Source organism: Erpetoichthys calabaricus, chromosome 14 (assembly GCF_900747795.2).
Source record: "Erpetoichthys calabaricus chromosome 14, fErpCal1.3, whole genome shotgun sequence".
Classification (NCBI taxonomy): domain Eukaryota; kingdom Metazoa; phylum Chordata; class Cladistia; order Polypteriformes; family Polypteridae; genus Erpetoichthys; species Erpetoichthys calabaricus.
The window spans coordinates 93,560,360-93,584,616 of record NC_041407.2 but is presented as its reverse complement, the minus strand read 5'-3'; the positions used below and the strand labels follow the sequence as shown (position 1 = coordinate 93,584,616).

The 24,257-nt window shown below is 38.1% G+C and overlaps 1 protein-coding gene across 2 annotated transcripts in view; it reads left to right on the top strand.

Annotated features, from left to right (window-relative positions):
* srcin1a (SRC kinase signaling inhibitor 1a) overlaps positions 1–24,257 on the top strand; it is a 195,856-nt gene that overhangs the window by 126,613 nt on the left and 44,986 nt on the right. For both annotated transcript variants that reach the window (XM_051936423.1, XM_028819382.2), the window contains exons 4-10: positions 254–286; positions 7,937–8,132; positions 9,555–9,847; positions 17,128–17,978; positions 18,119–18,208; positions 18,776–18,816; positions 19,845–20,017. In XM_051936423.1, the coding sequence (XP_051792383.1) occupies positions 254–286; positions 7,937–8,132; positions 9,555–9,847; positions 17,128–17,978; positions 18,119–18,208; positions 18,776–18,816; positions 19,845–20,017 (1,677 nt within the window). The remainder of the gene's footprint in view (positions 1–253; positions 287–7,936; positions 8,133–9,554; positions 9,848–17,127; positions 17,979–18,118; positions 18,209–18,775; positions 18,817–19,844; positions 20,018–24,257) is intronic.

Below are 24,257 nucleotides of genomic sequence, written 5' to 3'. Positions count from 1 at the left end.
TTTATGGTTATAGTACAGCGTGAGCCTTGTTCACTGTCATGCACATTTATGTTAATGCCTTCAGATTTATGAAGTCAGTTATAACACATGGTCATGCAGTTTTTTTCAGATTGTAGGAAAATGCTGGAGAGGTAGTAAATGGATATATTAATGTTAATGTATCAAAAAAATTGTTTTTGGTTTTGGGGATGCCGGTAAATAATCAGTCAGTTCAGTAAAGCTTCAACTTTATTTTCCTTACCTTTTTCTGTAGATGGGGCTTCCCAGCTGTTACACTAATGTCAAAGTAAGTGAAGTGCACTTGTTTTAAGAAACCGAGTAATGCAATTTATTGTTTAACACATTGTTTATAGAAATAGGTGAACTGCTTATATATCGACATAAAAGATGGGAGTCAAAACAGACGAGACAGACAAAAATATTGTTCGAACGTGTGAAAGTTTTCACAAAAGGTACTTTTAACATCTAAGGGTATTTTTATATTGGTTAATACTGAAAATGCCTAAATTTTTGCCTTTTTTACTTGTACACCCTGCAGTACATTTGACAGTCACTCATCCCTCATTCTCATTACAGCTATGGCTGAGGCTGGCTTCCTCAGCTTCAGTATCTAAGCAATGGCTAAGGCTTAATACCTCAACTTCAATTCTTTAGCAATGGCCAGAAGTTGGTCAACTCATGAGCTGCACTCCTGTTGAGATGCCTGTATCCTTCAGCACCTAAATTGCTTTCCCTGAAAGGGCAACAACTACATTTTCAAACTACCTTAGCAAAGGCCAAGAGTTGCTTCAAAAGCTGCAGTCCTTCAGGGATGCATGGATTGTAATGCTGTTTTCCCAGAATCATTAATCATTGAAATGACTGCAAAATCATGAGATGGCCAAGGCTGGCTACCTCAAATTTAATACTATAGTAGGGGCCAGAGGGACACCAGTGTCCTTCGGTATTGTTTTCCCTGAGGTGGTTGCACAGATAATTTAACAGAGGCCAGGAGAACTTCCTGCTGGGACACCTATATCCCTCAGCAAGTGAATCTCTCTCTCTGAAAGAGCTGAAAAAACAACAAATCACATTCATCACTCAGGGAGATGGTATAAAAAACAAGTCAAGTTTTAGTGAGATACTATTCAAACTTTAATTTAGTCATTACTTATGTATATTGGGGTAGAAACCATGCATATCAAACACTAAAAGTTAAAATACAAGATAACATACAACCTGAATTAATCTCCATATAGCCAGGTATGCTTTAGTGTAATAGAGAGAAAGATGTGCATAGGTGGTGTTGCATTTTTATCCTCTGGCAGCAGGTTGTTTGTCATCATATGCCTTCTCTTTCTAATACCAAACACTGCTGTTCACATTTCTCATATTTAAAGCTGTGTCATCTCTCTGTCTTATAAGCTGTATGTTGTCTTTCTCTCTCAAAAGCTGTATATCGTTTGTATCAAGTCAATAGTGGTGTCTTCTCTTATACAATGTCTTGGTTGTTACTTTTAGCGTGTAATATCAGTCAAAAACTAGACAACTAAGGATTTTTCATTGGTCTTGCTACTTGCCAACCTGAAGTTATTTGAAGCTAATTTTGAGATACAAATTAAACAACAAAGTTCCCAAATGCCCCTATTTCACATATTTCTAGAAGCATATGTACACTGGTTAGTTTACCTGAACTTAAACATATGCATTCTAATAGATAAAACACTAGCTTTTAACAATTTGATTAATATTTGCATGTTTTTCCCAGAATTCTTTGCTCTATTTACATGTCTCCTGGAATTCAACACTGTTAAAATACATTGTTATACCTGATTTGTTTAGCTGATGGTTTAAAATAAGAACAGTTCTAAAGGCCCCCATTTCTAAAGTGGTCTTAAACATGGCTGACAATGACGGCCTCTTTTGATAGCATAACTCGTAGCCCATGCTCTTTGTCTTATTCTTTGCAGCTTCTCACCCAGCTACTTTCACATTTCCAGGCAGTATGATAGCATTAGTAATAGCCTGCTTTTCATTAACTGTCATGCACCTGCATTTGCTTTGACTGCAAACCTTTTTACTAAACTCCTCTTGAAATACACACAATGATAAGTAACAGTAGTTTTACCTTATTAGCCCTACAATAGGTATGCTCTTGATCACACAGTTTATTCACTTAAAAGCTACATCTTATCAAAGTTATTTTAGAGTAACAACACACAAGTTAAATAGTACTGTAGTAAATAGTAACTATTTAGATAGTTAAATAGTACTAACTTAATAAACTTGAAAATTTTATTTTTTTTCGTCATTACAATAAAATGCAGTAAAGGCTGGCTGTTCTTTGTTTTTTAAGAGGTTTTCCAGATTGTCTTGATTTTGCAAGCTTTTTGTTTAGCGTTTCACTTTTGGAATCTTATGACGCCACAGTTAGTTTTCCCATCATCTAAAGCACAAGATTATGAAGGGCAAGAGGAGTAAATTACTATGCTAAGACTCGAAGCTCTAGTTTTTCCAAATGAGTGAAAAATTTGCAAAAACTAGTAATTTACCTCACAGTTTATCACACACTTGATACATGAAAAAGCATCAGGAACAACGCATAAAAAAGGTTTTAGATCTTTATTAACTAGAGTTCTAGTTTTTTTTGGGCACAGATAAACTGTTCCTTGATGTGAAGCCTTTAATTGATGTTGTGTTGAGTTATGTGTCATTGTTTTTGGTTCAAATGACCTTTGTTTGTTGTGCATTACACTGTTTGTGTTTTTCACATGGCCCGTTGTCCAAGTTTGAGATGTGATGTTGTCTTCCTAACCTCGATTGTAGGCTCCTTGCTGTTTCTTCTGCCACTTTATATGAGTAAAGCTGTTTCTGGCATAAAAGAGGAGGAGCTGAAATCTCCTTGTTAAAGTATGACTTCTTCACAGGCAGGACTCAGTCACTGGCACAGAGACTAAGCTGGGAAGCGTTGATTTTAGATCTAGGTCAGAGCATCCATCAAAAAGGTCCTACAGAGAGCAACTTTCAGTCCCAGACTCCCAAAGAAAGCTTTTTTCTCTTGGTGTCAAATGAGTAGGTCAGCTTCCTTCTTCAAATAGAAAAAAGAGATGCATATACAGTATGTCATTTTAAGGGAAGATGTAGCCTCTTTTAATAAGATCAAGGTTCTTTTCATGTACACATCTGGCTGCAGCTTATACGTGCATTATGTTTGATGATTAAGGTGAGTAAAGGTAGAATTATAGCCATCAGCCTCTCTGAACGAGGCTCCTATTTCTCTTCAGGAGTCTGTACACATGTCAACTTGTCCTTGATTAACATCTCTTGTTATCAGATGAATATCAGAAAGAAAGCTGACCACGTCTGCTAGAGCTGCAGCATAGTCCACAACTTAAAAGAAGTACAGGTGAGGCAAGGGATACTGGGTTTCGAATGTCTGCTAGGTCTGTTATTTTTCACACAGGAAGACTGGCATATTCTGCTGAAGGCCTGAGAAATTGGACAGTACCCAATTTGCTCTACACTATGTGATTTTTAAATTCATCAAAGAGATGATGAAGTCACCAGTTAAACTGACAACATAGCTCTGGGCTGTAGTTGAAATCTAGGTTAGTAGAATTGTGTGCCAGCTAACCACTGCACCAGTATTGAAATTGTATTAGAATAACAAGTTTATTAATACTATTTTGAACTTCAGCAGCAGTTCTAAAATGTGTTTTCCATCAAAGTGCACAATAGTAATTTATAAGAAAAGCACCCAGGAACCTATGTTTGTGGGTTTTTTTGTGTGTTTTTTTTTCTTTTTTTGTGTTTCTGCAGCAAATGTGGAATGAGTATTGGACTGAATAATGTGTCATCTGCCTCTACTGTTTTGCTCTATGATAGCATTTCACTTGTACTTCAGATAGATGGAAATATAGACAGCAGTTTATTTAGTCATGTCAGTCATTGTCCAACCCGCTATATCCTAACACAGGGTCATGGGGGTCTGCTGTAGCCAATCCCAGCCTATATAGGGCGCAAGGCAGGAACAAATCCCGGGCAGGGCGCCAGCCCACCGCAGGGGACACACACACACCCACACACCAAGCACACACTAGAGACAATTTAGGATCTCCAGTGCACCTAACCTGCATGTCTTTGGACTGTGGGAGAAAACCCACGCAGACACGGGGAGAACATGCAAACTGAGGAGAAACTTACAAGTTCCAGCACTTACGTATTATTTTGATTCTGGCACCACAAAATAGAGAAACAGGTGAGGCCTTTAAAAAGACCCACAGAAACAAGCCGGAATCCACACTGGGCTGCCCCAATATAGGTCTCACACAGGTAGGCCTGTCTCAAGGAAAATTGCAGGCTGCAAGCCTTACCAGGTCCCAGGACGGAAACAGTTTTAAAATTACAAAAACATAGCAAGAGAGTCTCTGAAATGTCAAAATGTGTCTCACAAGAGAGAGAGCCGTATACCTATGGCGTGGAAAGAGACAAAATCCTCAATGATCATTATGAAACAAATCAGGATTTATTTACAAAAGTAACTAAATACAAGAAAATGCTTAACTCAAAGAGAAAAATGAGGTTGCCAGAAAGGCATTCCTGAGGTAAATAAATACCACACACAATCCAGATATCTAAAAAAAAAAAAAATCAAAAGCCAGAAGATCAGAAAGTGAGGAAAAACACAAAACTCACCAGAAACCACAAAACAAATGCAAATGAACTGCAAAGGGACTTGCTTTCTAAGCCAGATTTTAAGGGTAGCAGTGATGCAAGGGGTGGTCCCACCTCTTGGGTTTCCACAAAACACAAGTAACATAATGAAATTTGAATAAACAACACATAAATAATTCTAAACCTAACAAAAATTATAATATATTAAAGATAATGATTAAATAATAAATCAACAATATTAACAGAAATAATTATAATAAATGATCCAAGCTGAAAAATGAACAAGAAAAACAAAGAAAAGAAATATAAACATAAGCCAAGGGAGGAGCCCGGGTTTAAACATAACACATTATGTGCAACCATATTGCAAAACAGTAAAATTAAAGACACTATATTTAAAATTTAATGTATATTGTTTCTACAAAAATATTATTCCTGTTTAGATAAAAAGAGAAGAAAATGTCCGTATGATTTTGTATCTTAAATAAATGGCTAGAATGAAGACATGTACATCGAAGGTATTATAACTGCTTTACAGCAACACTTTGTGAACTGCATGTGCTGCACTAATAAATTTGTCCATTACTTTAGTTTGGCCAGCTGCCTTCAGTGAGACCAGAAACAGTCATGTAATGCACACCCAGAGCTGTTGTTACTAATATAACAGACCGTCACATGCACCTCCTCCCCATGATGGTGACCTAATCTCATCTCCCTTGTGCTGATATTGTTAAACTGCAATTGGCTTTTCCAGCACCACAAAATGAAGCCTCCACAACTTTTCTGTATTCATTTTCAGCATCACTGTCTATGTAGCCTTTAATAGAAAAGTAATTCATGAATTTCTAAAGATGGCATACACTGTAGTTGTACTGTTTTGTCTTTGGTGGAGTGATATTTTACTCTACTTTCCTCATTTTGTATTATTAATATGTAGCCTTTGTCAGAGTGCCACAAATCCCACATGCTTACCACTGTTTATAAGGTATTGTACCATATAACTCCTCCCCACCTTCTTTTCTACATGTATAACCTCAGGCAATTAGGTGTAGTAAAAGACAAGCAGGAGTTAAGTTACAATTTAAACAATGTATTATTGGTAATATTCATAAATAATAACTATGCAAATTATACAACCCGTTAAATGTTGATGTGTAGTTTCAGGCGGCACACAGACTTGTTACTTAAGATGTCTCTGGTTAAGGCGTCATTTTGTGGTCAGCTTTCTTCAGAACAGGCCGCATGCCTGTCTCAATATGGCTGCCGAGCTGTGCTCTTCATTGTGTTGTCCTTTTCAGTTCATGGTGTGAGATGGTCTTTCATCAGTTTGGTAAGAGAGAGAGAGGGAGGGGTAAAGTAAGCAAATTTATAGATTTTCTGTCCAACCCCTAGAGCCAGTAGGGCATCATGGTACTTAAAGGCTTCTGATAAAAGCCAGTTCCAAACAGCCATACTTCAGATGGGGGGGACAGAATACCTTCTCACCTGACCTCCAAACCATGTGTTAAGGTGAAGCTTGGCAATTAGGCAGCCTGGCTTTCCTGTGGGGGTTGATTGAGAGACTCCAGCAAAGTAATTTTGGCCAAACTTGTTTGAGGCACTTCCCCTAACCCTGTCGTACAATTCACTTTCCTGACTTAGTCCTAGGGGGGTAAACATGAATGCTTCTCACTAATGTGACACTAATATTACATTGCTTTGCCTAAGCTACAAATAAAGACATACAAAATATTTATCCACTTCTATGCAAAATTTCACATCACAACATGTACTTAATTTGTTTTCTTTGACCAGGGACTAGACAACCAATTATTTAAAGTTTGAGTGTATTTCCAGTACTGACTGGTGATTCTAAATTAGCCCATTTTAACAGGATAGGTCCTGATCCCTTTTGACCTTGAACTGGGTTAAATGGACTTAAGAATGTTATATTACGTGTCTATAAAGACAAGTCTATTCATATGTTTAGTGCAGTTGTGAAGATTATCTAGGACAACTATCAGGGCAAATGACAAAAATGACCCCAAAATTATACATAATATTAGTAATAATTTTAATATGTTACAATCACACTAAAACACAACTTTCACACTCCAGGTCTATCCAGTGTTATGCCTTTAACCACTTCTCCCTCTTGCTCTCTAACTGCATGAACACTCTTATTGATGAAATGGACTAGTTTGTTGTATGTTTGTTGTATGTTTGTCTACTGCAAAACATACTACATACATAAAGGATTATACCACCAACACAACTGCCAAATAACTATTGGAATTGGTAAATCTACCAGCCATTTAAAAACTGAAGTTGGTTTGGTTTCAACTAGAAATGTGTGCCATTAAAACACCTCAAATGTACTGCAAACCATGCTGAGTTTTCCCTTACTGAAGTGCTGGAGTAAAAGTCATAAACACCAAAGAGGCTCGTGAGTTCATGAAGGGCTCTGAAAACATAAAGAAATTTGACACTTTACGACACTCATCAACAAAGCATCACGTCTGCATGCAGGAAGTGATGGCACAGGTCTTTGATAATGGTTTATGATTATGTTAATTTAGCTAGCTAAGCTAATACATTATATTAACATGCCTGAAAGTAATGAAGAAATGATGATGATGATCTTGACCTAATGGAATGTCCTTAAGATGTTCACTATGTTTTCTGATGTAATAAGGTTTCCGTTTTGTAATATTTCCTTTGTTCCTATATTAAAATACACCAAAGCTTCCCAGATTGAAATGTATTTCAACCAGACATTATACTTTAAACATTATTTTCTTTTGATTGGATCACTATATTGCTTATATTTTGACTATATTTTTTAGTAAGAGATGAAAAGAAACCAAATCTATACCCTGATTATTTTTTATTTTTTTGTTCTATTGGTGAGACAAAATTAGTTACTAGTCACTGTTCTTAAAATGATATTTCCTAATACACTCCAAATTGCTCGTAAAATGCCCCTGGATTTCATTTAGCATGGGCAAAAATACTTCCAGCCCTGATCCAGTGGGTGCCCTTGCTGAGAGGTGTCCTGTATTTGCCAGTTATTTATCCCTCTATTACAGCTGTTAATATTTAGATGTGTGTGGGGAGGGAAAGGATCATACAGTAGTAGTTGTTAGTTTAAAATTGTAATGTGCTATCTACCCCACATTATTAAACTGATTGGCATTTCATATGTGCCTTCCTTTTGCCTCACACATCTAACATGGTTTGCGTAAACCCCTTCTTTCTCCAGCCCAGTCTTACATGACACAGTTCATCTTTACTTTTCTTACAGACTCGAAGTCCACGTCATTCCCAGTCTACGCAGTCAGGATTAGCAGACCAGGCAAGCAAATTATCGTTTGCTTCAGCTGAATCACTGGAGACTATGTCAGAAGCCGACATACCACTTGGGTTTAACCGGATGAATCGCTTTCGACAGAGCCTGCCATTATCACGTTCAACCAGCCAGACCAAGCTAAGAGCACCAGGTAAGAACAATTAGCAGTGATGTCTGACTAGCATCAAACACAAAATAGCATGTAGCTCTTAAATCTTTCTCCACTTTAAGTTCAGATTTTTGTCAAATGTACACCATGGTAAGCCAAATAAATAAATGTTTTAACTGTAATATTTATATATTTATTTATTTTATTTTCAGGGTTGTTGAGAATAGACTGGTCCATTTAGAAACAAAATTAAATTTGGTCATATCTGTCAGTGAAATGAGACCATTGGTTCTTAATCCTGTAATTGAGGACCCACTCTGATTATTGCTTTTGGACTTTGCAATTACTTAATTAGAGACCAATTCATGCTGTTAATTGAATGTCATTTAAATTAGGTGGCTTGTTTCTGTTCCTGATATGTAATAAATTTCTACTACAACTGTAGTGTATATTTTATTTTTCGGAGGAAAGCTACAACATGTTGTGTTAACCAATGTCTTTATTACCCCTATTTCTATATAAGTAGATTTATTTTGTGCATTCACAGGTTCGCTGTTTGAAACCTTGTTTAACATGCATTGTTAATTGGGAACTGGTTAAGAAAATCAACAACAATTAAGAACTAGAAATCATAACATCACGGTGAACAAACATTACACCAAGAAAGTGCCCTTTAATCATCTGTGGAGGATTAATGGCTGTGTTCAGAACTAGGAATAAGAAAATGAATCTTCTCTCGCTCACTCTCATAGTGTAAACTAAGTTAGAAAAACAACCCTTTGCTTGTTGAACCTTCATCAACTATACCCTTTAGAGGATTTTGAAAAGAATGTCTACATTTTGTGAAGAATTAGTAGACAGGATGAAAATAAACCCAAGAAAGAGACATTGAAAGGTCAAAAGGTGTCCATTTGAGAATTCAGGGCTAGGAAGAAATGAGAACTAAGTTTAGGAATACTCTTAGGTTTAGCTTATTACAATGCTAGACATCTTTAACTTCTTGAGACATCAATAAACACATTAGTTTGGTTATATTTCAAGAGATGGCATATACCACGCTGGAACTGCAAAGCTCCCATAACATAATGGGATGAAATGATATGCAAGTCACTGTATTGTAAGTTCCTTAAAAAGTTCTATAAATAATTTGATAATAATGTTACTGGAGAAGCAAGGAATCATCAGGATTATTTTAAGATTGCCAGAATGACCAGATAACCATGGTAATTTGGTTACATGTTTGTAGTGGCTCATGTTGCAGTGGAAAATGGCCATATTGGGCAGTTGGTATGGGTTGTGGACTGTTTAAGTTTACAGTGATGTTTCTTTAAAATGTCATAATTATAGTTGAAAATTATGATTATTTTTCACCTTTTTTTCCTTTTCTGATGCACAGACTTTTAAAGATTCATCTGTTTAAATGTTGTATTGCTTCTTCTTTTTATTATTTTTATTTTGTTCTAGGAGTTCTATTCCTTCAGTTTGGAGATGAAACCCGCCGCGTTCACATTACTCACGAGCTGAGTAGTATGGACACTCTGTATGCACTTATTGTGCACATGTTTCCACAAAAACTCACCATGGGTATGCTTAAGTCACCCAATACTGCGATTCTCATAAAGGACGAGACTAGGAATGTTTTCTATGAACTGGAGGATGTCAGAGATATTCAGGACCGCAGCATCATAAAAATCTATCGCAAAGAACCCATCTATGCATCCTACCCTGGTTCACACCTAACCAATGGAGACCTCAGGGTAAGACAACCGTGCTGCTTAAAAATCTACACATAGGCAGCTGCATCTGAAACATACATGCATTTTCCTTATTCCAACAGAACTTCATTGGTTTTTGGATTTTTCTGTTTTTAGTTCTTTATTTCTGCTTTAACTTAACTAGTAAGGACTGTATACTCATAAATAACAAAGTGGACAGCATTTATAAACACTTTTATAATCTCTGAAGATGCATTGGAAGCATTAGAAACATTTAGACGAGAACTCAACACAGGTCGTTTAGTCTTATTAACGTAATTCTTCTAAAATAACATTAAGCCTTACTGTTTACGACACCACCTGGTACATTATTCTGTGTGTTTATGGTTCTTAGTGTGAAGACAAACTTCCTAATGTTTGTGCAAAATTTAACCTTCACAAGTTTCCAGCTGTGTCCCAATGTTCTTGATGAGCTCATTTTAAAAGTTAAAGTCTAGATCCACTGGACTATTTTCCGTCATAATCTAAACACTTCAATCATGCACTCTTCTAAAACTCCTTTTGCTTAAACTCAAAAGGCTAAGCTCTTTTAACACTAGCATTCCTGAAGCCTATGAAAAAAGTCATAATGCCAGGCCTCCTTAAATTCCTTCACACCTCTTCATTAGCGTCTTTGTTTTGCAAATGTGTCGATCAGCACAGGCAGCAAGCAGCCTGCTATCCCATCACCCATGGATGCAGCTCAAGTTCTCCCAGGTCAGTTCTGTTTATCTGGGTGTGAGGTGCCTTGAGTTGTGTAGGGTAAATAATATATTGTTATTTGGAATACATACACTTCATGTTTGTTCAGTTTCTACAACAATCTGGATAAATATAGGACGACAGGAAATGTGAGGCAAGAAATGCTGAAAATATAACTAAAACAAACTTTTTTCATGTCTCTCTATTATAATAAAAAAATCTTGGGTCGAGACGTGATTTTCTCGGAAACACTTTAATGTCCCACGAGACAAGGAAGTGAGACAAAAGGACAGCTGCTGTACAGGCTTTTAAATGATCGACGAGCAGCGTGACATGCAGATCAAGCAACATGCCACAAGCAGCAGCAGCAAGCTAAATGATCGAGCACAGAGGAGGTAAAAAAAATGTATTTGTTTCCCATTTTATCACCGTTTAAGAGGGGGTTTTGGAGAAGTGACCGCATCCCCTTAGTGTGCGTTCAGCCCCCTTCTTCACAACGCGAGAGGCAGAGACGCGAAGTGGCTGGCGTGTAGCGCGCCCTGGGGGGTTTGGGGGAATAACTCATTCATTACAGCTTTATTACTGGCAAATATCAAGAAATGAAAATAACAATCTCTTTAAATTGTATATCGTATATCCGGTTAACAAAAACCCGGGGGTGGGTGAGCGAAGCGAGCAGGGGGCAGGGCCCCCTTGTTATAGTAATAATTGATAAAATGTTCACATGAAATGTATAATGTGTGAAGACAGAAGTCCAAATATCAAATAAATACTTTCACAAAAGGTACAACAAAACAAGTGTACCTATATTCAAGAATATAACCAAAGAAAAAGAAATTATTCAATTTACATGTTACTTACAATATGTAAAAACCGAAGCCCATTTAACAATTCCATGGGTGGGTTAGAGGTAAGAGCGGCTGCTTCTAAATCAAGAGGTTGCAGGTTCGATCCCAGATCTTCCCTGCATTTTCAGTTTTGAGTACTGAGCTGCTATTACTATTATTTAATAAAAACATACATTTGATTTGAGTCTGTAACACCCATTGTAAAAGTTATTGTTTTTTTTATTCAGTTTTATTCTCTCAGTCACATTCACGTGGTACAACGAATTTGCCTTTCCCTCTCTGAGTTGATGGTGTTTATCTTCATACTTTTCACAAGAGCAGTGATGACCACAGTTGATGCCTGGTAAGAACTATTTGTTGTACCGGCACTCAAAGATACGGTAACTGCTATGAGACTATCATGCCGCATTTGCACTTTGACAACAAAGACACCCGTGCAGAACGTGTGAAAAACGACAGATTTGGATGTGCATGTGCAATGCTACTCCTTATTTAGGGGAAGATCCCAGTCGTTCCACGGGAGAAAGACTTTCCAAGATTGTGGTCATAAAGCCGTTTTTGGACAAAGGCAGAACCGTAACAACAGACAACTTCTTCATGTCGCCTTCACTGGCTAATAAACTGCTGCACTGCAACACAACTCTGCTTGGCACCATAAAGTGGGACGGGAACTTCCACCTGCAAATAAAGACACTTCAGTACGCGTGCAATTCTCCACACTAGTATTTAGATCCTTTCAGTGCCATGCTTATGGTGTATGTGCCCTAAAAGAAGAAGTCTGTCTGCAACACCATAACACGGACAATTAGAAAAGATCGAAAAAAACGCATGTTTTCAAATAATGGCGTTTTCATGCATGAATGTGTGTGTGCATGCGCAAGTGAGACAAAGACAGATGTCATATCATTCAGATGTTTACTGAAATATAAAATAAATACTTTTGCAAAGATATAACAAAATGTGTGCTTCTATTCAAGGAAAAAAAAACAAATTAAAAAACAATTCAAGTAACAACAAGTTAAAAAGGGCGGCATGGTGGCTCAGTGATAGCGCTGCTGCCTTGCAGTAAGCAGACCTGGGATCGCTTCCCAGGTCCTCCCTGCCTGGAGTTTGCATGTTCTCCCCGTGTCTGCGTGGGTTTCCTCCGGGTGCTCTGGTTTCCTCCCACAGTCCAAAGACATGCTGGTTAGGTGTATTGGCGATCCTTAATTGTGCTTGGTGTGTGGGTGTGTGTGCCCTGAGGTGGGCTGGAGCCCTGCCTTGTGCCCTGTGTTGGCTGGGATTGGCTCCAGCAGACCCCTGTGACCCTTTGTTAGGATATAGTGGGTTGGATCACGACTTACTAACTGACAAGTTACCAAGATGACATGATTCACCAGCGTTTGTGTGTCTGTTTATGTCCTTTCAGCGATATCTTTTGCAGGTAGCAAAATTTTACACCGGCTGTTGCAGACTCAAAGCAAATGAATATTTTTATTATATAATAGTAATAATAACAGCAGCTTACTACTCATAATGGTAAATGTGAGGAAGACCCGGGATCAAACTTGCAACTTATTGATTTAGAAGCAGCTGTTCTTACCTCTATACCAGCCATTCATTTGATATTTGGGCTTCAGTTTTTACATATTGACAGTAACATGTAAATTGAATAATTTCTTTTTCTTTGGCTATATTCTTGAATAAAGGCGCACTTGTTTTCTTATACCTTTTGTGAAAGTGTTTATTTGATATTTGGACTTCAGTTATCACACATTATACACTACACATTAGCATTTTGTCATTATTATAACATAAAAATGTTTCTGTTTTAGTTCAACATTTCTTGCCTCGCATTTCCTGTCATCTTTTATTTACCCAGATCATTGTAGACATGGAACACACATGAAATGTATGTATTCCAAATAATGACATATTATTTACCCTACACAATTCAAGGCACCTCACACCCAGATGTTTTTGTAAAAATAATTTAATGTCACGTGAAGTAAAATTCTGTGGGGTTTAATTAGGTCTTTGGTGTATTTATTTGTTAAATGTGTCCTAATCACTTAGAAGGTGCATGACATTGTCCCTTGGTGTGGCATCTAGTAGTTTATAAGCTGAGGATAGACCAGTAGAAAGCGAGGAGACAGATAAGAAGTAAAATGCAAAAAAGTGTAAGATGATCATTAAAATCAAAAGAGTGCATATAAAATAAATAAATAAATAAATAAAACAAATGGTGTCTAGGATTAGTAAAAAATTATTTTAAAATATTCTATTAAAACACGAGAGCACCAAAACAGTCACTTAGGCAGAGTTCAAATGAGATTTGTGCATTAAAAATAAGAATAAGGCAAAGGATCCCACAGTTTCCTTGAAGCATGCTATGGTACTGACCTAGAGTGTCAACACAATTTCAGTCTCTCCTGGGAGATCAGGTCAGACCCTCAGGCAACTTGCCCTCGGCCACTGTTGCCCAAGCCCTGCACACATCAGCAGCTCCACTTGTCTTCACAAATTGTTCCACCTTGTATGCCCACTTCTAGACTCTTCATTTCACTAGCCATCCTCCTTCTGTTTCCACTGCTACTTTAGATTGATCAGCAGATCTGGACCTCTCCTCTTAGCTTGGTCACACTTTATGTCCACTAAGACACACCATAAGACATGCCCGGCCTCACTGCAATGTACAATGGTTTCAGAAAGTATTTAGACACTTTTCACTTTCTGTATAGTAAATTGTATTGTAGATTTAATTTTAAATGGATGAGTTTACCATTTTTGCCCATCAGTATACACTCAAGAACATATAAAGACAAAGTCAAAACTTACCTTTAGATAGGTTTGTAAATTTATTAAAAATAAAAAAAACTTTGGCTGGGCCACTCAAGGACAGTCAGAGACTCATTCTTAAGCCACTCCAGCCTTGTCTTGAATATATACTTTGGTCATTGTCGTGCTGAAAGGTGAACCGTTACACCAGCCTGAGGTTACCTGTACTATGGAACAAGTTTTCTTCAAGGACCTCTCCATATTTGGCTGCATTCATCCTTCCCTTAATTCTGACCAGTCTCCTTTTTCCCTGCCACTGAGAAGTACCCACATAGCATGATGCAGCCACCACCATGTTTCACCATGGGAATGGTATGAGGCAGGCAATGATCAGTATCTGGTTTTCGCCACATATTGTGCTTGGAGATCTGCCCAAAGAGTTACATTTTTTTGTGTAGTCAGGCAAGAGAACCTTTTCCCTCTTGCTTTTAAACAGTCATATTTCTTTCACTCAAGATTTTTTTTTCTATCTAGACACTATACCATGAGAGCCTTATTGATTGAATGCTGCTGAGATGGTCATCCTTCCAATAGGTTCTCCCATCTACTCAGAGGACCTCTGATGCTCTGAGTGACCATTGACCATTGTGTTCTTGTTTACCTACCTGACCAAGGCATTTCTTGATTGATTACTCAGTTTGACTGGATTGCAAACTCTGGGAAGAGTCCTGGTGGTTCTAAATTTCTTCCATTTCACAATTATTGAGGCCACTGAACTCCTGGAATAACTAAGATCTTTAGAAATGGTTTTAAACCCTTGCCCTGATCGATGCCTCCCCACAATTTGATCATGGATGTCTAAGGAGAGTTCCTTGGACTTCATGGCTTGCTTTTTGTCCTGACATGCAATGTGAATTGTAGACCATACATACCCAGCTACATGTGTGCCTTTCTAAATGATGTCCAGTCAATTCAGTATGCCAAATCTGGACTCCAGAAAAATTCCAGATGCACCTGAAGGAAATGTAAAGCAAACAGGATGCACCTGAACACAATTTGGAATATCACAGCAAAGGCTCTGAATACTTACATAAATAAGAGATTTCAGTTTTTGATATGTAATAAATTGGAAAACCTTTCTGAAAACACAGGTTATTGATCATATCTCTCTATTATAAAAAAAAATCTTGGGAGGGAGACTAGGGAGACAAGACGTGATCTTCTCGGAAGACAATTTGACGTTCCTCAAGAGACACGTTAATGTCAAGCAAAACAATGCAGTGATTCAACATTTAAAACAAATTCTTGGACATCTAACCAAGCAGTTGTTGGAATGCTTTTGGCAGACAGACACATCATGTGCTTCCAGCTCTTAAAACAACGACAAGCAACAAGCAGAACACGCAGCTTGCCAGCAGCAGCAAGCCAGCAGATGATCCAACCTCTTCTCCTTAGCATGCGTTCAGCCCCCCCTTCACAACGCGAGTGGCAGAGACACAAAGTGGCCAAAGGACAGCTGCTGTACAGGCTTTGAAATGATCAACACAAAGCGCGACAAGCAGAAAACGCAGCTCACCAGCAGCACCAGCAGAAAGACAGCAGATGATCCGATGGCATCTGCTTAGCGTGTGTTTAGCCTCCTCCCCCTTCACAACACGAGCAGAGTTATACATCCTGCGATAAAGATTTAACCACGCCCGGGGTGGGAAATAAAGGACAAATAATTGTTTATACAAAAGTCTTAAAGTAAAAGTGAAAATAATGCATATGTAACAATTCCCATGAAAATAACAATCTCTTTAAATTGTATATCCGGTAAACCAAACCCGGGGGTGGGCGAGCGAAGCCCTCTAGTACTGATACGTAAAAATTGTGAATGTGTCCATTTAAATTGAAATCTACAACACGATAAAGTGTGCAGAAAGTGAATGGTGACAAATACTTTCTCAATATATTGTGTACTTCACATTTAGTTAGATATTCTCTTAGAGAGTCAAGGCTAGGGGGCTGTCAAGAGGCAGGGCCTGTTAAAGCCCATTGCGCCACTTGTGTGATTTTGGACTATACAAAAATAAATTGTATTGTATTGTATATTCAACTGCATTGACACAACAAAATCAATATATTGAAGTGTGTTTAACTACAATGTTATAAGCTTTTAGATTCTTTTGGATTCAGTTAAAAATATGTAGTGCACAACACCAAGATAGAAATTTAAACAAATGGTGTAATGAATGCATTTAGGACAGAGAATTAGAGCATTCATCATGTGATACAGTAAACAATGAAGCAGTTTATTTTACAAAGCACCTTTTATAGCAGTTATCATTTGAAAGCACTTACACATAGAGTAAGCTGTGTATTTTTTAAACAATTGTTGAGGACTGCATTGTTAGCTTGGTGGTTTATTGGCCACACTGCCTAGTGTAGTGTGCATCTAGAGGGTATCAATGTGTCATATAGAGAAAGAAACCAGATAAGGTCAGCTCTGATAGAAATCTTATCTTTTTCTTATATCATAGGCAGGTTTTCACTTTATTAAGTATGCTTGTGTTCTGTTGTAGACCTTATAAATATTACTGTTGTCTATTTTTGTTTGTTTTAAAGTCAAGTGACATTAAGTTAGGGCTTGGCCTTTAGAGACTGTTGAATTCTGTTTGAGGTATGTTTTTTCTTGTAGGCTTTAAAAACTTAATAGGCCATAGTCTTCATAATGCCTGAAGTCCATATTGGATGAGATAGTTTTGCCACCTGTGACAGGTGCTCTGATTTGGTAATTAGACAATTTTGAGGGTAGAGAAACACACAAAAGGAAACAAGGTAGAATGGAGTAAAATTGCTGCATTAAACAGAATCTGTTTAGCATAAATAAATTGATCATTGATGCCTAAGCATTGAAAGATCTCTCCAGCAAATATTCAGGAATATTTCTACATTTTGCATGATTGTATTTATTTTCCTGTTGTTGTTTTCCAGAGAGAAATGGTGTATACTTCTCGTGAATCCTCTCCCACTCGTCGTTTGAATAATTTGTCACCGTCTCCTCACCTGTCATCCTCTGCATCCCCTCCATCAGGCTCTCCTTCTCGGTCTCGACTTTCTTATAGTGGGGGTCGTCCTCCATCTTATGCAGGACCTGCTCACCCACTCCCTCACCATGCCTCTTCAAGTCCAGGTGGCCCCCCAGCAGGTATCTCCCCCTCTCCCAGTGCTATTCTTGAAAGACGTGATGTCAAGCCAGATGAAGAAATTGCTACAAAGAACATGGTGCTATTAAAGAATGAGGGCCTTTATGGTGATCCTTATAGTCTTGTGCATGAGGGCCGCCTTAGCATCGCATCCACACAGTCCTTGGCAGCAATAGGGGACCCTTTCACTTTTCCTGTGTCCAGTGGCCTTTACAGAAGAGGTTCAGTTCGTTCTTTGAGCACATATTCTGCAGCTGCTCTGCAAGGGGAATTGGAGGAGGCTCTGTACAAACCTGGTGGCCCTCTTTACTCCGACTCATATTCTTCCTCTATCGGGATGGGTTTCAGACTGCCTCCTTCTTCTCCCCAGAAGATTCCAGACAGTCGAATGAGTGACATGCAGCTCAGAGATCGTGATGCTCCTCATAGCCCATACTCAGGGCCACCCAGTCGTTCTTCCCCTGTCCGCCAGTCTTTTAGAAAGGACTCTGCATCATCCTCTGTATTTGTGGAGAGCCCAAAGTCCCGCAGTGGCAGTGCCTCTGACACCCCTTCTGGAACGGGGGGTGTAGCAACTGATCCGGGACGAGGAGTATCTGGTTATAGTTCCCCCTTGCCAGCAAACGAAACAGAAACACGGTAAGAACATGTAACATTTACTTGTTGCTGACAGGAATGAAGACTATAGTTTGCTATGTTGCCTTGCCTTGTACTGAGTATTGCAGTGAACCTCTTTCAGAAGGGGAATTATTGTTCATTGTTCTTTTTTATATAACCAGGGAGAGAATGGAGGCAATGGAAAAACAAATTGCCAGCTTGACAGGCCTAGTCCAGAGTGTGTTGACAAGGGGACCTGAAAGCGAGGGCATGTAAGATTGCATTTAACTGTTTTTACCTGCATTATTATCAATCTTTAATTTAATATTGTTTTTTGTATCAGTAAGGTGCTGCTGGAGTATGTGAATTTCCCCTTGGGATTAATAAAGTATCTATCTATCTATCTATCTATCTATCTATCTATCTATCTATCTATCTATCTATCTATCTATCTATCTATCTATCTATCTATCTATCTATCTATCTATCTATCATATAGTGCCTTTTTCATCTATCTATCTATCTATCTATCTATCTATCTATCTATCTATCTATCTATCTATCTATCTATCTATCTATCTATCTATCTATCTATCTATCTATCTATCTAAGAATATTACACTTGTGACGCAATGAGATATATGTAAATATAACAAGATGTCAGTAGCATTTAAAGGTAATGGTCCAACTGGTCTCACTCGCTCTTTGTGTTTAAAAATTTTGTTAATGCCTCAAATTGAATTGCATTAAAATGCATACCAGAACATCCTTTGTTTTGTTATTCCACAGATCATGTCGTAAATATAATTTGGGTTGCTACTGAATCTCTTCTTTTTCAGAGAGAAGAGTGAACCAACCAGTGATGGATCAGGGACTGGAAGTATGTAGTTTTTTCAGGTTGTTTTTATTATGAAGTCAGTGGCAGTCATTTTAGCATAATGTTAAGTCACAGAAATAAAAAGGCCATGGGGGCATCTCAAGTGTATTTTCATAGTATGGAGAGCAGTGTATGCCAGTGTACTGCAATTTTTGTGACGCATTTTAAATTTAAGAAAAATATTTCAGCAGGTGTGGCACATAGTCTACGAGTAATATTGGTATATCCATCCATCCATCCATTTTCCAACCCGCTGAATCCGAACACAGGGTCACGGGGGTCTGCTGGAGCCAATCCCAGCCAACACAGGGCACAAGGCAGGAAACAATCCCGGGCAGGGTGCCAACCCACCGCAGGAAGCACACAAACACACCCACACACCAAGCACACACTAGGGCCAATTTAGAATCGCCAATCCACCTAACCTGCATGTTTTTGGACTGTGGGAGGAAACCGGAGCGCCCGGAGGAAACCCACGCAGACACGGGGAGAACATGCAAACTCCACGTAGGGAGGACCAGGGAAGCGAACCCAGGTCCCCAGATATCCCAACTGCGAGGCAGCAGCGCTACCCACTGCGCCACCGTGCCGCCCATATTGGTATATTTCTTAAGTAATTTAAATTTTGTAAAGGTTTTATTACAGAATTGGCTTGTCCTACAAATAAACTCTGTTAAACTTGGTAGTTAGAGTTACAGTTGCTGCTTCAAAGCTCCAAGATCCTTAGTTCATTAATGGTCACTTTCTTACAGTCTGCATAGGTTTTCTCAGTGTTTTGCAGTGTTTGCCCTATACTCGGTCAACTGGTACATCTAAATTGTTCTTGTGGGGGTGAATGAGTATACCCAGGGATTGATTGCAGTCTTATCCAGGGTAGCTTCCGACCTAGTATCTAATGCTGTCACTATGCTCACCGACTTCCTTTGATCCTGTAATTAAGTAAATGAGTTATTAAAATAGGGTGGGTTAATATTAGTTATGCTCTGGAGAAATTACACTAACCTAATACTATCCCTGAATTTGATTGACAGCTTTGACCCCCTCAGTCCACAGCACCAGGGCGACTCCTACACCACCACCTCCTCCAACAGCTGCAACACAGACAACAGCAATTACAAGATTACAGATGCAGTTACATCTTCATGACCTGCAACAGAATGCCAGTGACCTGAGAGACCAACTAAGTCAGCTACGCAGGATGCAGGTAAGATTTGCACAGGACAAAAGTCCCATTGCATTTTATGAGCATTCCTGTCAAAGGAGGAGCCGTGTACTCCACTAGTAATTGATGAAATACAACTTGTGACGTGTAGCAAGTTATTGTGTCATTTAATTATTGTAATATGATTTAATATTACATATTTGAAAATATGTGAAAAATACAAATAAATAAAAGTGTCATATATCATTTTCTGAAGCCTGGTTAATCCAATGCAAGGCTGTAAGACAGGGCACCAGTCCCTTTCTAGGTCTGCTTACATATACAGTACACTCATACCAAGGCAATTTGGAATAACCAGTTAATATAAACTATTGTATACGTTTTTGGAAATGTGGAAGCAAAACCAGAGGATTCAGAGGAAAATCAACACCGGGCCAATATCTAGGCAGAAATACATGAAGTGAATGCAATAACCACTGCACTAATAAATGTGATTAATGTAATGTACAAAACTACCAATTTACAGCACTTACTGTAAATTATTGATTTTGTGAAGGTAATGATGGTAACTTTTTATACTGTGTATTCTTGGAAACATGCACCATAGATACATTCATCATGCAATTGTTGAATGGATTTCATCCTTCTATACTGTATTGCAAACCCTAGTTTTCCACCTTGCTGAGTGCTTACTAGCTGGCCTTCAGCACACATCAACTTTGATTACAGTTTAAACAGAATCCTGGGAGCAGTCTTTTGCACAGAACAGAATCAACACTTATTAAGTCTATAATTAGAAAATGCTACCATTTTATAGAACACTATGGTTTAATGTATATTACTCACTATTTCTTTAGGAGTTTTACATAACCTCTGACTTATTGTGTGCAAGGGAAGTGCCTCTGCAACACCTAACAATAATTCTTCTTTTGTTCGCACCAAATGAAATATACATACAGAAGTATATATTATTCAAAGGTTATTTGAGTCTACTAGAAAAATGTGAATAAATTTTATTCCAGAAACTGAAATATTTCATAATGTTTTAATTCTTTAAAATCAAAGTCTGTGGAAATTTTCATTTGTATTGTTAAAACCCTTTCACCTGTTGCCTTTATTCTCATTTACAATTGTGGTAACATTCTCTCATGTCACTTGAACTTATTTCAAATTTCTAGTCACAGCTTTACTGCAGAACATCTTTTTTTGCCTCAGTTATGCTTTGTTGGTTTATTTTCATTCTTATTTGGAATGGTTCATATTTTTTCTTTAATTTTGTTTGCCACTTGAGGATTTCTACCTTAATTCCTGATTTTTAAAATTATTAAAATCCATCCATCCATCCATCCATTTTTCAACCCGCTGAATCCGAACACAGGGTCATGGGGGTCTGCTGGAGCCAATCCCAGCCAACACAGGGCGCAAGGCAGGGAACCAATCCTGGGCAGGGCGCCAACCCACCGCAGGACACGGACACACACACACACACACACCAAGCACACAGTAGGGCCAATTTAGAATTGCCAATCCATCTAACCTGCATGTCTTTGGATTGTGGGAGGAAACCGGAGCTCCCGGAGGAAACCCACGCAGACACGGGGAGAACATGCAAACTCCACGCAGGGAGGACCCGGGATGCGAAACCTGGTCTCCTTACTGCGAGGCAGCAGCACTACCACTGCGCCACCATGCCGCCCATTATTAAAATTATTATTATTATTGTTAAACTTGTTTAAAATTATGTTCTCATTTTTGTTATTTGATTTTTGTACTTTCCATGGTAACTTTTCTTGCATAGTAGGGAGTATTTTCTTTAAAAATTCTGTTGATAAATTCAGTCAGTTTCCAACCTACTATATCCTAACACAGGGGTCTGCTGGAGCCAATCTCAGCCAACACAGGGCACAAGGCAGGAACAAATCCAGGGCAGGGCGCCAGCCCACCGCAGGGCACACACACCAAGCACAATTTAGGATCACCAATGCACCTACCCTGCATGTCTGGACTGGGAGGAAACCCCCGCAGACATGGGGAGAATATGCAAACTCCACACAGGGAGGACCCGGGATGCAAACCCTGGTCTCCTTACTGCAAGGCAGCAGCGCTACCACTGCACCACTGTGCTGCCTCTGTTGGTAAAATACACTTTTTAAAAGGTGCTCAGTACACCTAAACTGTTTATTAAATTTGTTTTCAATTTGTTTGGAACCCCAAAGTTGTCTAGGAAAGTTTTGCATGGTCAGACAAACCTTTAATATTATTTCAGGCATATTTTTATATATACATTTATTCAGTCAAAAGGGGAGCCCTGCAAAATGCAATTTACAGTACTATTGTATATCTTTTTCGTGAGACTTTGTTTTTCTGTAAATACACATTCATAACTGTAGTGAACAGATTGTATAATTTAAAACACCTAGTAACCATATGTGTTATTTGTGAAATATACAAATGACAAGAAATGAGCATCTGAATGTAAGCAATGTGTCATTTGCAGTTTGATTATTATATAAAGAACAGAGATAAATACTGACTGGTTTAAGATAATGGAACCAAAAATGCATTTACTGAACATTACAGTATGTACACTTCCCATATCTTAGGCTTCTGCAATAGAATTGAAGGCATCAAAATTTATGGATTTCAAATTAATCAGTAATTATTTGACCAGCTGTGCCCATTGATATTTAGACTTGACCTCATTCATTGATATATTATTTTTGCATTACGTATATATTACTTATCTGCGGTGGGCTGGCGCCCTGCCTGGGATTGGTTCCCTGCCTTGCGCCCTGTTTTGGCTGGGATTGGCTCCAGCAGACCCTGTATTTGGATTCAGCCTGGTTGGAAAATGGATGGATGGATATATTACTTATATACTGTATATACTCGCAGATAAGTTGGGACTTGATTTTCCATGTAATTTCTGGTATTTTATAATGTCGGTCGTATAAGTTGAATGCAGAAATCTCACGCTATCGGTCCAAGAGATTACAATATGCTAATGCCCACCTGAGAGAGTAACTACGGAGCACACAGCCTTTTTTTTCTATGTATTGTGCTACGTGACCACACGGTAATACCTGAACTATTCCGAAGTGACGTTTGCACTGATTTGTGTATTTCATGCCCTCATACACCTTTGTCGTAAGAGCATCCTTTATCTACAATGGAGTGTTCGATCAGAAGAAAATATGAAGCTGATTTTAAATTAAACATCGTTGAAGTAGTGAAAGAAATTGGTAACTGCGTCGCTGCAACAAAATTCGATGCGTCTAAGAAGCTGATGTGAGATTGGAGGAGGCAAGAAGATGTAAAAAAACTAAAAAATTTAAGTGTCACATTTTTGAATGGGCGTATAAGCCGGGGTCTGATTTTATAATCGATTTTTCGGGTTTCAAGACCCGCCTTATACGTGAATATATATGGTACTTGTATTCCATAGTTAAACAATCAGGTCTCACTAGATTAATTGACATGTTATTTTTTAAATGTAAATTTGATTTTCTTTGTTTATTTAAGTGGACATAAGGGTTCAAGGAAAAAAGTTACTTTGTATGTCATCTTGTGTGCACCCTAAAGTACCATAAAATAGTTTTGCTGCCCAGTATAAATGTAAGCATATTTTGTTGTCCTTTTTTTTAAATAAGTCACTTTTATAACTAATATATATATACTGGAATATATTACTGATCCACTGATGACATTCACTGAAGTAAGGTTTCTGTCTTAGGATATTGTCAAGAACCCAGCATCAATCTTTCTCCATTTCAATTATACCTGAACGGTCTTGAGGAAGCCCTCTGTCACATCACATAGTAGACACCTTGCCTCATTAACATAATGATAATTATAAATGTTATCCAAACCTTTAAATTGTTACCCATTTTTATTAGTCCGGCAGTAGAAGTATACAGCAGTTTTAAATTTCTCTAGGAAACAGTTTTGTTTCTTTAGAAAAATATTCAGGAAGAATAAACATTAACATAATAGTAAATTTATTATAGATTTTTTATCTTGCTGTTAAGATTTCTGTTTACATTCCATCATCTCTTAGAGGGTTGGAAAATGCAGTGCTCAGTTGTGTTTAGCATACAATATTGAATATAATGCAAATGTCCCACCTATTGTAAATAATCACATTTGAAAAAAAATTAATGTTTCATGTTAGACCGTTATTTAATTATTAACTAAAAAAAAAGTCATTTTTAAAAGAGCACAACAACACAACAAGCTGATTTTAAAATTACATGCCACAGCTTTCTTTAATGTTAAGGGCAAA